Source organism: Podarcis erhardii (assembly GCF_964252035.2).
Source record: "Podarcis erhardii genome assembly, chromosome: 18".
NCBI classification, from domain to species: domain Eukaryota; kingdom Metazoa; phylum Chordata; class Lepidosauria; order Squamata; family Lacertidae; genus Podarcis; species Podarcis erhardii.
Window position 1 is genome coordinate 1822586 of NC_138516.1, and position 13689 is coordinate 1836274.

A 13689-nucleotide genomic window follows, 5' to 3' on the forward strand; every position below is an offset into this window, starting at 1 on the left:
TGGTCAGGGGTCCCTTTACCTTTACTTTTTACCAGCAGGCCAGACTGTGTGACCTCAGTGCTTGCAGATATCAGGCTGTTTCAATAGACAATGGAGTGCACCTCCAGGGGTGAAATCAAACCACTGTTCGCAGCACCCAAGTGACCACCCCAGGGCGTAGGCCTGGGCAGTGAATATGGGGGTCCTGCGCTGCCCAGATGACAAGACTCACTGATGGGGTCCAAAGGAAAGCAGAGCAAGACACCTGGATGCAGGTGTTGCAAGTGTACAAGCGCCACCCACCCATTTTAGGGAATCCATTTAGGATTGGGGCAGTTTACTCCTTAACCCTTTCTTCTCCCAAAGGTATCTTGGCAAGGCAGGCGAGGTTTAGTGATTAGGACAAATGTCAATTTCCCATTTTTTCCAATCACAAATTCAGTTCCATGTTTGATTTTCAGGGTGGTGGTGGGGCGTTTGCTTGTTCCTTAAAAGCTCTAATGAAAATTTCTCCCAATACCCAGATTTTCATACGCAATTTTGCTCATACACACATTATGCAAGCAATTTCCTGTAATATACAGTAATGCAGTTTTCTGCCACTCGTTTCAATGTCCACTTTAGCCTAATTTAGACATACGTTGGGCTGGATTTGCTAAATTCAGAGAAGTGTGACTTTCAAAGGATAGCCATTGTTTTGGTTTGCCTATTGTTTCAGGAAACATGAAACAAGTCCACTTACTTATCCAGTGAAGTGTATATACCTCTTAATTATTACAAATGTATCATTCACTCAATCACTACTGGTCTTTATTCATGTCTGCGAGTCCCCAGGCGACCTATTTTGATTGCTTACAAACAGGTTCGATCATATCTATTCCTCATCGAGCCTGCTGTTTGCAAGGGAAGAGGGGGTGGTTACAAGTTAATGAGCACTCATCCTGATTTGCTTGCTGGGACTTTGCGAAAACCATCCTGTGTGTTTTTGACCAGCTAGTCACAAAAATTAAACCCGGAGGCCTTCAGCCGCTAATGCTCCACAGGTTGAAATTCTATTGTCTTTTGAAAAGACCGACCCTGGGTTGCATGACAGTGATATATGCCAAAATCAGGGAGCTGTGAAGCTTCAAGTCAAGGACCGCTCATCTTTTTGAGGCCTGTGGGCATTATCTGCCGAACCAGATCAACTGCTGTGGGCACCACACACTGCAGCCTGGTCTATGGGCTACGGCTGAATACTTGCCGCGGGCCTCATTACAACAGTCCTGCAGGCGCCAGCAAAGGACTGTGTGCCCACATGCAACCCCTGCACTAAGCGCACCGTTTTCTAAGTAAAACTGCTTTCGTACAGCACAGATGAGCTCCCCCCTTGCTTCTAAATGTGTGGGCTCAGGTCTCAACAGCTCTTAAAGACATCCAACACAACAGGCAGCCTCGTCTTATTAAATTTATTATTCCAGTGGTACTAATACATTGATTTGCACAATGACACCCATTTAGCAGAGAGGCTGCGGGCCTTCTAGCTTTTGCCCAACTGGAAAAGCCTCTCCCCCCCCTTCTCTCCCAATCCTAAAAGAAAATTCCTCCAGACTGCCCCCCCCATCTAATCCAGTATTTGAGTATGGAATGAAATTTCAGGCACCCTTTTATTTTCGGAAGTTTGCCTGTCCTCCCCCAACCTGCAAACCAAGGGAGGAAAAACCAGGTCCCCCCCCCCTTCACTTGGCTCCGAGCGTCAAATAAATATGGAGGCGGGCAACGTTTCAGTTGCATCAAATGGAAATGTATTTTTGGAAGTTCTAATGGCACTGGGTGAGCGGCCCTGCTAGTTCGTGTGCAGACGGCCGGGAACCTCTAAGGCTGAATGCAGACACGGCTCTTTTTAAAATCTGCCCCGAGACGGAAGATCAAGCAAGAACTGGCCCCAATGTCTTTTGCAAGACAGCTGCGGCACTGATGTTATTATGCAAGTTAAATTTGGAGTCCCACAACATACATTTTTAAATTTATTCTTTTACATCTGGTGTGGCATTTTTAATTCTGCTTGGTTGATTGGTTTTTACAATTTGTCCAGGAAGTTATCTAGTGCAGGAATGCCCTCCTTCAGCCCTTTGCGCTTGCGGGTCTCGGCGACCACCTGGCAGGGGCGGCTGGTGTTGTCAAACGGGTCTCCGGGCAGGATCTGCCAGTGGTCAAACACACACTGGGGGAAAGCCTGGCTACCTGTGTTGGATCTCAAGTCAGCGGTGAAGCCTGTGAAGAGGGAGGAAGGGAGAGAGAGAGAGAAGAGTTTATACTATAAGCAAACAAAACTGTACGATAGAAATACAGGTGTTCAAATTTACCCACACACCCCACAACCAGCTCCTTGTCTTAACTAAAAGCAGCATCCTAGAGGCATAAGGCAAAGGGACCCATGACCATTAGGTCCAGCTGTGACCGACTCTGGGGTTGCGGTGCTCATCTCGCTTTCTTGGCCAAGGGAACCGGCGTACAGCTTCCGGGTCATGTGGCCAGCAGGACTAAGCCGCTTCTGGCAAACCAGAGCAGGGCACGGAAACGCCGTTTACCTTCTCGCTGGAGCGGTACCTATTTATATACTTGCACTTTGCCGTGCTTTCGAACTGCTAGGTTGGCAGGAGCAGGGACCGAGCAATGGGAGCTCACCCCGTCACGGGGATTCGAACCGCCGACCTTCAGATCGGCAAGTCCTAGGCTCTGTGGTTTAATATTAGTGATAATTTATACCCACCCCTTCTGGCTGAGTTTCCCCAGCCACTCTAGGCAGCTCTCAACAGAATATTAAAAACACGATCAAACATCAAACATTGAAAACTTCCCTAAACAGGGCTGCCTTCAGATGTCTTCTAAAAATCAGATAGTTTATTTCCTTGACATCTGATGGGAAGGCGTTCCACGGGGAGGGCACCACTACTGAGAAGGCCCTCAGAGCTGGGCCTCCGTGTCCAAGCTGAACGATGGAGGTGGAGACGTTCCTTCAGGTATAATGGGCCATTTAGGGCTTTAAAGGTAAGTACCAACACTTTTAGCCTGGGAGACAACCTCTGATCGATCCTTCACACCTCCAGCTGCTGACAAAGGTTACCTGGAAGATGCAAGTGCCAAGGGAGGCTGATAAAAGCTGACACTTACCAAAGGACTCGTTGACAGGAAGATAGGCCTTGACCACAAACATGGGGGTGCCGGCCACCTGGGACTCCTCAAAGACGTGCCCCCGCTTCCTGTTCAGCACGCCATAGATGCCACCCACAACCTGTTCTGGGCACTGGAAGGGGAAGAAAGCGGGTATATGTTACAGCACTGCACGGAGTCAAGCCAGCGGGCTGCTGCCGCCTCTTAAGAACACAGCCTGCCTCCAGTTACCCACCTGGATCTCCACAAGGTAGATGGGCTCCATGAGGCGGGGCTGAGCCGTCAACACGCAGGCATAGAGACACCTTCTGGCCGTGGGAATGATTTGGCCACCTCCGCGGTGGATGGCGTCGGCGTGCAGGGTCACGTCGTGCACGTCAAAGCGGACGGCGCGCATGTTTTCCTCGCAAAGGACACCCTGGAGAAAAGAGAGGGGTTGGGGGTGGGAGAGAAAAATCATTTTCTAGTTTCCATTCAACCCAACTTTTCTGTCCTTCCTCTAAAGCAGGCAATGTAGTTTTTTTAAAAAAGCAATTAAGCACTCTGCCATAGCAGCCAAGAAGCAAAGGAAGGGCCAATGCCTCCTTCAGCTTATGGTCAGCCTTCTTCCTGCAAACTGTCAGAGCCAGGAGGAGGAGGAGGAGTCGCCCCGGGGGACCAGAGGATGGGAAGAGCGTGATCTACTAAGGGGCAGAGAATCGGAGTCTAGATATGATGGAGAGCAGCAACAACTGAGAAAGGATAGGCATAATATTTTACAAGGACGGGAAGGAACATCATGGACAGAATAACTGTCACACACAGGAGGTTTAAGGTAACATGTCAATACGAATAGATGTCGTTAATACTGCAGTTGTTGTATAAGGGATTGTTATTTTAACTGGAGTGTAATTGAGATGGGTAAGATTTTTGGAACGCAGAAATACAGCAAATAATCAAACCATCAATTCTAGCACACAGGAGGCCACCTAAATTATTTAATTTGGCATCTGAATAATTGGAATCAGCAAATGTATATACTTTGGCATTGTTATAATGAGGGTATCACTGGGTTATTGTAATTGAAAACTAATGATGACTATTATATATAAAAAGAGAGAATTGGAGACTAGAAACAGGGGAGATGCAGATATCCTTTGATTCCCTTTCCATCCCTGCTCCGCAGTACAGTCATCCCATGGAATCGGAAGGGATCCCAGAGGTCATCTGGTCTAACCTCTTGCAACGCAGGAATCTTTTCCCCTATGTGGGATCAGAACCTACGACCCGGAGGTTGAAAGCCTCATCCTCTACCATCTCCCCACTGCCCATGGCAGCTCCTCCCGAGGAAGAGGCAGTGTGTGTGTGTGTGTGTGTGTGTGTGTGTGTGTGTGTGTGTTGGGCAGTACCCAGGCCCTCAGAGGGGGAACGGACAGAGCACCCAGCAGGAGGAAGGGGAACTCGGAGAGGAAATCACATACGAGGCTGATTCAACTTCCTAAAGCTGGAACACAGCCTTGAGGGGCTGATGTGACAAAGCACTCAGAAGTTACAGGGAACCAGGCAGAGGGCCTGTGGAACACCCTCCCACCAGATGTCAAAGAGGAAAACAACTACCAGACTTTTAGAAGACACCTGTGTTGGAATTCAGGCTCGGTCAGAGGTATGTGCATATCTGCAGGCACCGGCTGAATTCCTTTGACCTCCCTCCGGCGACTCCCGGCAGGAATGCACGAGGTCCGTTCCGGCGATTTTCCTCAGGCTGTGAGAAAAACACACCAACTGCTTCTCCTCCTTCTCCTCCTCCCTGCATATCCCCAGGGAGGGGAATCAGACACAGACAGAAATGTAACTACATGCTTTATTCCTGTCTATAGCAGTCATACAGTCAAAGATGTCAGCTCTCTTCAACAAAACAGAGAGAAACTTCAAACTCCACCCATGTACATCCTGTACAGGTCATATGACACACACTGAGCTCATATCCTGTGCTCAATAAGGATGGACTGCCCCTTTGTTTCCATGGCAGCAGTCACACACATCCTGTTTGGCTTTCCAGCCACAAACAGCTGTCTGAGCTGTTAGAGCCTTTGCTTGCTGCTGCATTGCTGCTTTAGAATAACATACTCCCCCTAAAGTATCAATGCGTGCTGCGAGCAAAGCGTCATCCAGAGAAGAAAACAAACAGTTGTTATACTTATAACACTCCCCTGTTGTTTCAGTTCCACCCTTGGAACTACCCGCCACTGGTTTTACCAATGTACCTCTCTGGTTGTGTGACTTCCAAGGAATGAGTGCATCTGCATTACCTTGGTTAACAACTCCCTGTTGTGCCTTTGTCTCTGACTCAGACACAGCTTCAATCTGACCTTGGTCGTTTTCAATAGCATCAGCTAGGTTAGCAAACTCCTTTGAATACCTCTTGGGTGGTACACCCTTCGTTGCTCTCTCAGACCTACGTAAGAAGTGCTGCTCTTCTTTGCTTTCTGGTTCAGCCTTTGGACTCTCTGGTGAACCAGTACCAATTGTAAACAATGGTTCGTCTTCCTCCTCTTCCGAGGGTCTAGTCATTACGTGAGATTTCCTCTCAATGACTGTGACAACTGAGCTGTCTGAGCTATCGCTGTCATCAGTACTACTGAACTCAACAAAATCAACATCATCATCATTATCATCATCAGAATCATCATTACCTGTGGGAAATGTGTGAACAATCACTCGCTCCTGTTCAGGAGCACTCTCTAGAAATTTTGTGAGAATCACCTTACCAGATTCAGACAAAATTACTCTGTAGAGACCCTTTTCATAACCCACAAAAATGCCTCTGGCATTCTTTACTCCACCCGGAGCTTCTGTCCTCACATGAGACCCAAAAACCTTGAAATGGGCAACAGAAGGTTTTCTGTGGAACAGTTTCTCAAAAGGAGAACTTCCCAACTCTTTTGAAAACTTTCTCAACCACGTATAACAATATGACATTAGCGATTCAGCCCAGTACTCATGTGGCAGATGTGAACTAAGCAATTGCGCTTCCATTCCCTTTTGCAATTCTTTGTTCACCCTAACACAGACACATCTGTTCCAAGCTTCTTCTGAAGCTGCAATTTTGTGTCTTATCCCTTTCTTCTTCAGGAACCTCTGGAAATCCTGTAAAAGAAAAATTGGCTTCTCATCTGTGCAAAGACAATCTATGTCAGCATCATGCATATTTTTAACTTTGTCACAAAACTCTTTAAACCTTTCTAAGGCTTCTTTCGGTCTCTCCAAAAGATAAATCCAGACAAAACCTGTGAAAGAATCAACACATATTAGATAATACTTTGCATTGCCTCTAGACGGTGCTAAAGGACCAATCACATCAGCATACACCCGCTGAAATGCCTTGTCGACCCTCGAGGTGACCTGGTTGGCGTTCTTCTTGGATACACCTGCAAAAGAAATCATGTTAGAATCACAAGAATTACATTCCATGTAATCACTTTGATCAAAAGTCAACAAATATAGTCCATCTTTCTCTTTGGCAGAAAGATACAACTCTCCATCTTTGTAGATCTCGCAGTGTTGATCATCATAGGACAGTTTTAGTCCCTTCTTGGCAATCTGCGAAACGCTGAGCAGATTGTACTTTAACTCTGGAACCAAATAAACATTGTTTATAGTCAAGTTCTGACTTTTAAGATACACAGTCCCGATTCCGGTGGCTTTTAGCTCTTGACCGTTGGCTTGTTGTACAACGAAGCTTTGCTTCTTAAACGACGAAAACAAATCCCTACGATGGGTCATGTGAAATGTCGCTCCCGTGTCTATGATAAAAACGTTCTCCACATCTGGCTTGGTTCCTTTCGACATCAAAGCCTTTGCAGGCTTCGTCTGTGACTTGGCATGACCTCTGCCTAGCGCCTCAGACTTCGTGGAGCTTCCCTTGGCTCCTTTGTTTTGACGTGGCTTCTTGCAGTACCGCTGAAGATGCCCAGTCTGTCCACAATTGAAGCATTGGACAACGTTCAAAGCTACGGCATTTTCTCCAGTAGCTGTAGCAGTGGGTGTGTCAGAACTCAGTTCTTGTCTCCCCCTGTCCTTCACTTCCAGGGCGGCGAGTCTGTCATGTTCACAAAGAACCACGGCAAAGACCCTCTCCGACGTTAAATCTTGCGCTGGGAGAGACCCCAGCTGACTGGCTACCGTTTTGTAAGTCCGATTCAGACTGTTGATCACCATGAAGCAAAACACTTCCTCCTGCAGACGGAAATTGCGTTCCACCATCTGTTGACGCAGAAATTTCATTTCCGTCAGGTGCGCTTGAACATCTCCATCAGGCGCAAGCCTCAGGTTGGTCAGCTTCTCAAAATACAGCAACGCTGAAGAACCTGCATCTCTCTGATGTGTCCTTCTCAGCATGTCCCAAACATCTCTCGCGTGCTGTAAATCTTGTATATGAATAAGCTCAGAGTCTGACACGCACAGAATTATAGCAGTTCTGGCCTTTTCATCCTGTGACTCCCAAGCACGCGTTGGTGCTGCTGGGATGGGGTTCTCAATCACCCCAAACAGTCTCTGATTCTGCAGCAGGGCCTTCATTTTAATAGACCAAGACGCATAATTGTCACTGGTCAAAAGGGGCGGAGAAGGCAGGGCTCCCCCCTTCTTAGCATCCATTTTGAGTCTTTGCACTGACTCTCAAACACAAGCCTCTAAAATCCAATAGCTGGCTTGTTTATACTCTGTGCACCTGGCAGCTATAACACTGGCCGCTTGCAATGTCGCTTTCAAGAGTTTTTTTTCTAAGGGCCTAGTCAAAACTAACTTGTTTTCGCCTCTCCGAGGCATTGTGTGACTTACAGCCCTTATCTTGAAACTGGCCTGTGTTGCTAAGCAACTGCATTCCTTTTCCTTGGACAGGAAAACCACAGGAATGTTTGGAATGCAGAGTTCTCCTCTCTCGGAGCTGTTTTTCCCAAACGCGGCTCCCTCGAAGCAGAGAATGAATCAATCTGCATTCACACTTCTAAGCCCGAAAATCTCATACCTGGGCTCCGTAGCTTGGCTTTCAGCTTCTTCTGGTCAGCTCCTGGCTGCAGAGAATCAGCCCCATTTCAGGCTTCCATGGAGCAATGGAAACAGCAGCTCTGCCACTCTTTCTGCAGAGGTCGATGGATCGAAACCATCCTCTGCTACCACTGTTGGAATTCAGGCTCGGTCAGAGGTATGTGCATATCTGCAGGCACCGGCTGAATTCCTTTGACCTCCCTCCGGCGACTCCCGGCAGGAATGCATGAGGTCCGTTCCGGCGATTTTCCTCAGGCTGTGAGAAAAACACACCAACTGCTTCTCCTCCTTCTCCTCCTCCCTGCATATCCCCAGGGAGGGGAATCAGACACAGACAGAAATGTAACTACATGCTTTATTCCTGTCTATAGCAGTCATACAGTCAAAGATGTCAGCTCTCTTCAACAAAACAGAGAGAAACTTCAAACTCCACCCATGTACATCCTGTACAGGTCATATGACACACACTGAGCTCATATCCTGTGCTCAATAAGGATGGACTGCCCCTTTGTTTCCATGGCAGCAGTCACACACATCCTGTTTGGCTTTCCAGCCACAAACAGCTGTCTGAGCTGTTAGAGCCTTTGCTTGCTGCTGCATTGCTGCTTTAGAATAACAACCTGAAGGCAGCCCTGTTTAGGGAAGCTTTTAATGTTTGACGGACTATTGTATTTTAATATTTTGTTGGAAGCCGCCCAGAGTGAATGGGGAAACCCAGCCAGATGAGCGGGGTGCAAGTAATAAATTATTATCCGTTCCAAGAAGGCAGGACGCAGACAGCCCACCGCCCTGCGATGAGTTGCACCCACTCTTGCTTACCTCCTTCGTGGCCCACTGGAAGCCTGCCACAACGCTGTCCTTGATCTCGTTGAGGTACTGCACGCCCTTGGTGATGTCCGTCAGGATGTTGGGGCCAGTGCCGTCCGGGCCGAAGCACCAGATCTTGCGGGCCTCGGCCACGTCCCACTCGTACTTCTCGGCCAGGTAACGGGCCCGTGTCTTCAGCTCCTGGCGGGCCGAGACGTCGCCTTTGTCGATGTCCTCGGCCAGACCGTCGGGGAAGGGGCGGGCTTTCATGTACAGGCGGTTGTGCTTGTTGGGAGACTTGGAAAGGCACAGGACACTCGACTCCTCGCTGACCGTCTCGCGGTAAGAGACCACCGGGTCGGATTTCTGCCAGAAAGATTAAATAATAATAATTTGTAAGTCCCTAGCCGCTTCAAAGCCAATGCGGACTGTCTTTATTGCATCTTGTACATTGCCTTGAGATAATCTGTAGCAATGGCTTTGTTTTTATTTATTATAAATTTTTAATTAATTTTCTGTTTTACAATTTAGAATACTCATTTTTTACATCCTTAAGAAATCAATGACTTCCTTTCTTCTCTTTTCACGGTTTATAAATCCCTGCATATTTTACAAAAGCTATGCCATTCAGTATTCCATTATTGCATCCATCAAAACTTTTTGACACAGTTGAATTTATCTTCAAAACAAAACAAATTCCTTCCAGTAGCACCTTAAAGACCAACTAAGTCAGTTCTTGGTATGAGCTTTCGTGTGCATGCACACTTCTTCAGATACACTGAAACAGAAGTTTCCAGACCATTCTATATAGTGAGAAGGTGGGGAGGGGTATTACTCAGAAGGGTGGTGGGAATGGGTGATTGGCAGATAGCTGTGATGAGCCTGTTGACGACTCTTAACGACTGCAATAGGTCTTACAGGAAAAAGCAAGGGGTGAAAAGGTGAAAGATGGCTTTGTCATGTATAATGAGATAAGAATCCAAGGTCTTTGTTCAGACCAGGTTTCTCCATTGTTTTGAGTTTGGTGATAAGTTGTAATTCAGCAGCTTCTCTTTCCAGTCTATTTCTGAAATTCCTTTGTAGTAAAACAGCTACTTTGAGATCTTGTATAGAATGTCCTGGGAGATTGAAATGGACATTCTATACAAGATCCCAGGACATTCTATACAAGATCTCAAAGTAGCTGTTTTACTACAAAGGAATTTCAGAATTTCCATTTCTTCCCCTTGTATTTGCCAGGAGGTGATGGGACCAGTGGCCATGATCTTAGTTTTTTTGATGCTGAGCTTCAGACCATATTTTGTGTCACTAGACCACACTTGCTTCAGACCTCACCTGGAGTACTGTGTCCAGTTCTGGGCACCACAGTTCAAAGAAGGACACTGACAAACTGGAACGTGTCCAGAGGAGGGCAACCAAAATGGTCAAAGGCCTGGAAACAATGCCTTATGAGGAACGGCTAAGGGAGCTGGGCATGTTTAGCCTGGAGAAGAGGAGGTTAAGGGGTGATATGATAGCCATGTTCAAATATATAAAAGGATGTCACATAGAGGAGGGAGAAAGGTTGTTTTCTGCTGCTCCAGAGAAGCGGACACGGAGCAATGGATCCAAACTACAAGAAAGAAGATTCCACCTAAACATTAGGAAGAACTTCCTGACAGTAAGCGCGGTTCGACAGTGGAATTTGCTGCCAAGGAGTGTGGTGGAGTCTCCTTCTTTGGAGGTCTTTAAGCAGAGGCTTGACAACTATATGTCAGGAGTGCTCTGATGGTGTTTCCTGCTTGGCAGGGGGTTGGACTCGATGGCCCTTGAGGTCTCTTCCAACTCTATGATTCTAGGGAGCAAAATATCTCTCTTTCCCCTTTCCCCACCCCATGCAGAATGGCAAGGGGTCTGTGCATCCAGCTGGGAAGAAGGTGTGGGAGTGTGGAGCCCAGCCAGGGCTGGTTGTGGGCAGGATCCTTGCACTGCTGGGGGTTGGACTAGATGCCCCTTGGCACCCCTTCCAACTCTGCCATGCTATGATTCTCTCGAGCAGCTGAAGGAACGGGCGGGGGAGCAAGATGCAGAAGAAGGGGAGGCACAACCACACCCCCCACCAGCCCCCTCTGGCCTGACCCACGGTGGCCTCATCCCAGCACACTTTGACCCCCCTGGTTTTATTTTTCTTCATTCAGCTGCCGGACAACCCAGCAGCCTGGCCCCTGTTTGATGCCTGGGGATGCCTGTCAGATGACAGTGAGAGTTGGCAGAGAAAGATGGATTCTCAAGGTAGGAGGCCTAGAGGAGATGAGTGGCAATATTATTATTGTGAGGTGATGCTATTACAATTCCAAAGCAGGGAGGGAGGGGGAAGAGAGAGAGAGAGTGCAATTCTAGTGGAGACGGAAGATGGAAGGAGGCTTGGAAATGGAGTTTGAAGGGGGGGCAGGTGAGAGTCGGTTGAGAGCGGTGGGTTCTAGAAGGCGGCACGAGGGGGGGGGGCTGGAGCTGAACTGGACAGAACTGCCATTGCTCCGAGGATGTGGTCGTTTAATGCAGCAAGAATGGGGTCTCAGCCATATTGGCTGCAAGATGATTCTCTTGATTCAGGTGAGCCATGGAGCCAGGGCTTGGCTTGTACAGAAATTGTACCTCAGGTTAAGAACTTTGCTTCAGGATGAGGACAGAAGTCATGCTCTGGTGGCGCGGCGGCAGCGGGAAGCCCCATTAGCAAAAATGGTACCTCAGGTTAAGAACAGTTTCAGGTTAAGAACGGACCTCCAGAACGAATGAAGTTCTTAACCCGAGGCACCACTGTGCTGCTAAAGCCCAGATGCCTCACACCCCCCTCTAAGCTTCACAGAACTGGGCTGTGCCTGATTATCGTCTCCCAAAGCAACTCCTTGCTGTTTAGTCGTTTAGTCGTATCCCAGTCTTTGTGACCCCCTGGACCACAGCACGCCAGGCACTCCTGTCTTCCACTGCCTCCCACGGATTGGTCAAACTCATATTCATAGCTTCGAGAACAGTGTCCAACCATCTCGTCCTCTGTCGTCCCTTTCTCCTTGTGCCCTCCATCTTTCCCAGCATCAGGGTCTTTTCCAGGGAGTCTTCTCTTCTCATGAGGTGGCCAAAGTCTTGGAGCCTCAGCTTCAGGATCTGTCCTTCCAGTGAGCACTCAGGGCTGATTTCCTTCAGAATGGATCGGTTTGATCTTCTTGCAGTCCATGGGACTCTCAAGAGTCTCCTCCAGCACCAGAATTCAAAAGCATCCATTCTCCGGCGATCAGCCTTCTTTATGGTCCAGTTCTCACTTCCATATATCACTACAGGGGAAACCATAGCTTTAACTCTACGGACCTTTGTTGGCAAGGTGATGTCTCTGCTTTTTAAGATGCTGTCCAGATTTGTCATTGCTTTTCTCCCAAGAAGCAGGCATCTTTTAATTTCGTGACTGCTGTCACCTTCTGCAGTGATCATGGAGCCCAAGAAAGTAAAATCTCTCACTGCCTCCATTTCTCCCCCTTCTTGCATTTCCTCTTCATTGGGATGGTTTTTGTTTTCGTTCTCGGTCCACATACTGCTTAAGCCTGCCTTGTAGAATTTTAAGCATAACCTTGCTAGCGTGTGAAATGAGTGCAATTGTGCGGTAGTTGGAGCATTCTTTGGCACTGCCCTTCTTTGGGATTGAGATGTAGACTGATCTTCTCCAATCCTCTGGCCACTGCTGAGTTTTCCAAACTTGCTGGCATATTGAGTGTAGCACCTTAACAGCATCATCGTTCCTTTCAGATCTCCAATTTTCTTGAACAGATCTGTTTTTTTTTCCATTCTATTGTTTTCCTCTATTTCTTTGCATTGCTCGTTTAAGAAGGCCTTTTTGTCTCTCCTTGCTATTCTTTGGAAATCTGCATTCAATTTCCTGTATCTTTCACTATCTCCCTCGCATTTTGCTTGCCTTCTCTCCCCCGCTATTTGTAAGGCTTCGTTGGACAGCCACTTTGCTTTCTTGCATTTCCTTTTCATTGGGATGGTTTTAGTTGCTGCCTCCTGTATAATGTTGCGAACCTCCATCCATAGTTCTTCAGGCACTCTGTCCACCAAATCTAAATCCTTAAACCTGTTCCTCATTTCCACTGTGTATTCATAAGGGATTTGATTTTGATTGTATCTAACCAGCCCAGTGATTTTTCCGACTTTCTTCAGTTAAAGCTTGAATTTTGCTATAAGAAGCTGATGATCTGAGACACGGTCAGCTCCAGGTCTTGTTTTTGCTGACTGTATAGAGCTTCTCCATCTTTGGCTGCAGAGAATATAATCAATCTGATTTCGATGCTGCCCACCTGGTGATGTCCATGTGTATAGTCGTCTCTTGTGTTGTTGGAAAAGCGTGTTTGTGATGACCAGCTTGTTCTCTTGGCAGAACTCTATTAGCCTTTGCCCTGCTTCGTTTCGAACTCCATGGCCAAACTTGCCAGTTGTTCCTTTTATCTCTTGACTCCCTACTTTAGCGTTCCAATCCCCTATAATGAGAAGAACATCCTTCTTTGGTGTCATTTCTAGAAGCTGTTGTAAGTCTTCCCACCTGCAACCTCTTCCTATGGTTTTTATTTTCCTTTCTGTCTCCTAGGAAATATAAGGCTCCTGAAACGGCCAAATATGAAGGAGGCTGGAGGGGCACCTCTGGAGATTGTGGTAGGTTAATTGCACGGGGAATCCATTCCCCACATGTGCAGGGAGGTC

The 13689-nt window shown here is 47.4% G+C and overlaps 1 protein-coding gene across 1 annotated transcript; it reads right to left on the bottom strand.

Moving 5' to 3' along the window:
* Nucleotides 1–1972: 1972 nt before the first annotated feature.
* LOC309333001 (elongation factor 2-like) lies at nucleotides 1973–9336 on the bottom strand. The gene is made up of 4 exons (XM_081846422.1): nucleotides 8977–9336; nucleotides 3368–3550; nucleotides 3133–3265; nucleotides 1973–2232 (listed from the first exon to the last, which is right to left on the bottom strand). The coding sequence occupies exons 1-4, from the start codon at nucleotides 9232–9234 to the stop codon at nucleotides 2039–2041; spliced, it is 768 nt and encodes a 255-aa protein (XP_081702548.1). The 5' UTR covers nucleotides 9235–9336; the 3' UTR covers nucleotides 1973–2038.
* Nucleotides 9337–13689: the final 4353 nt, after the last annotated feature.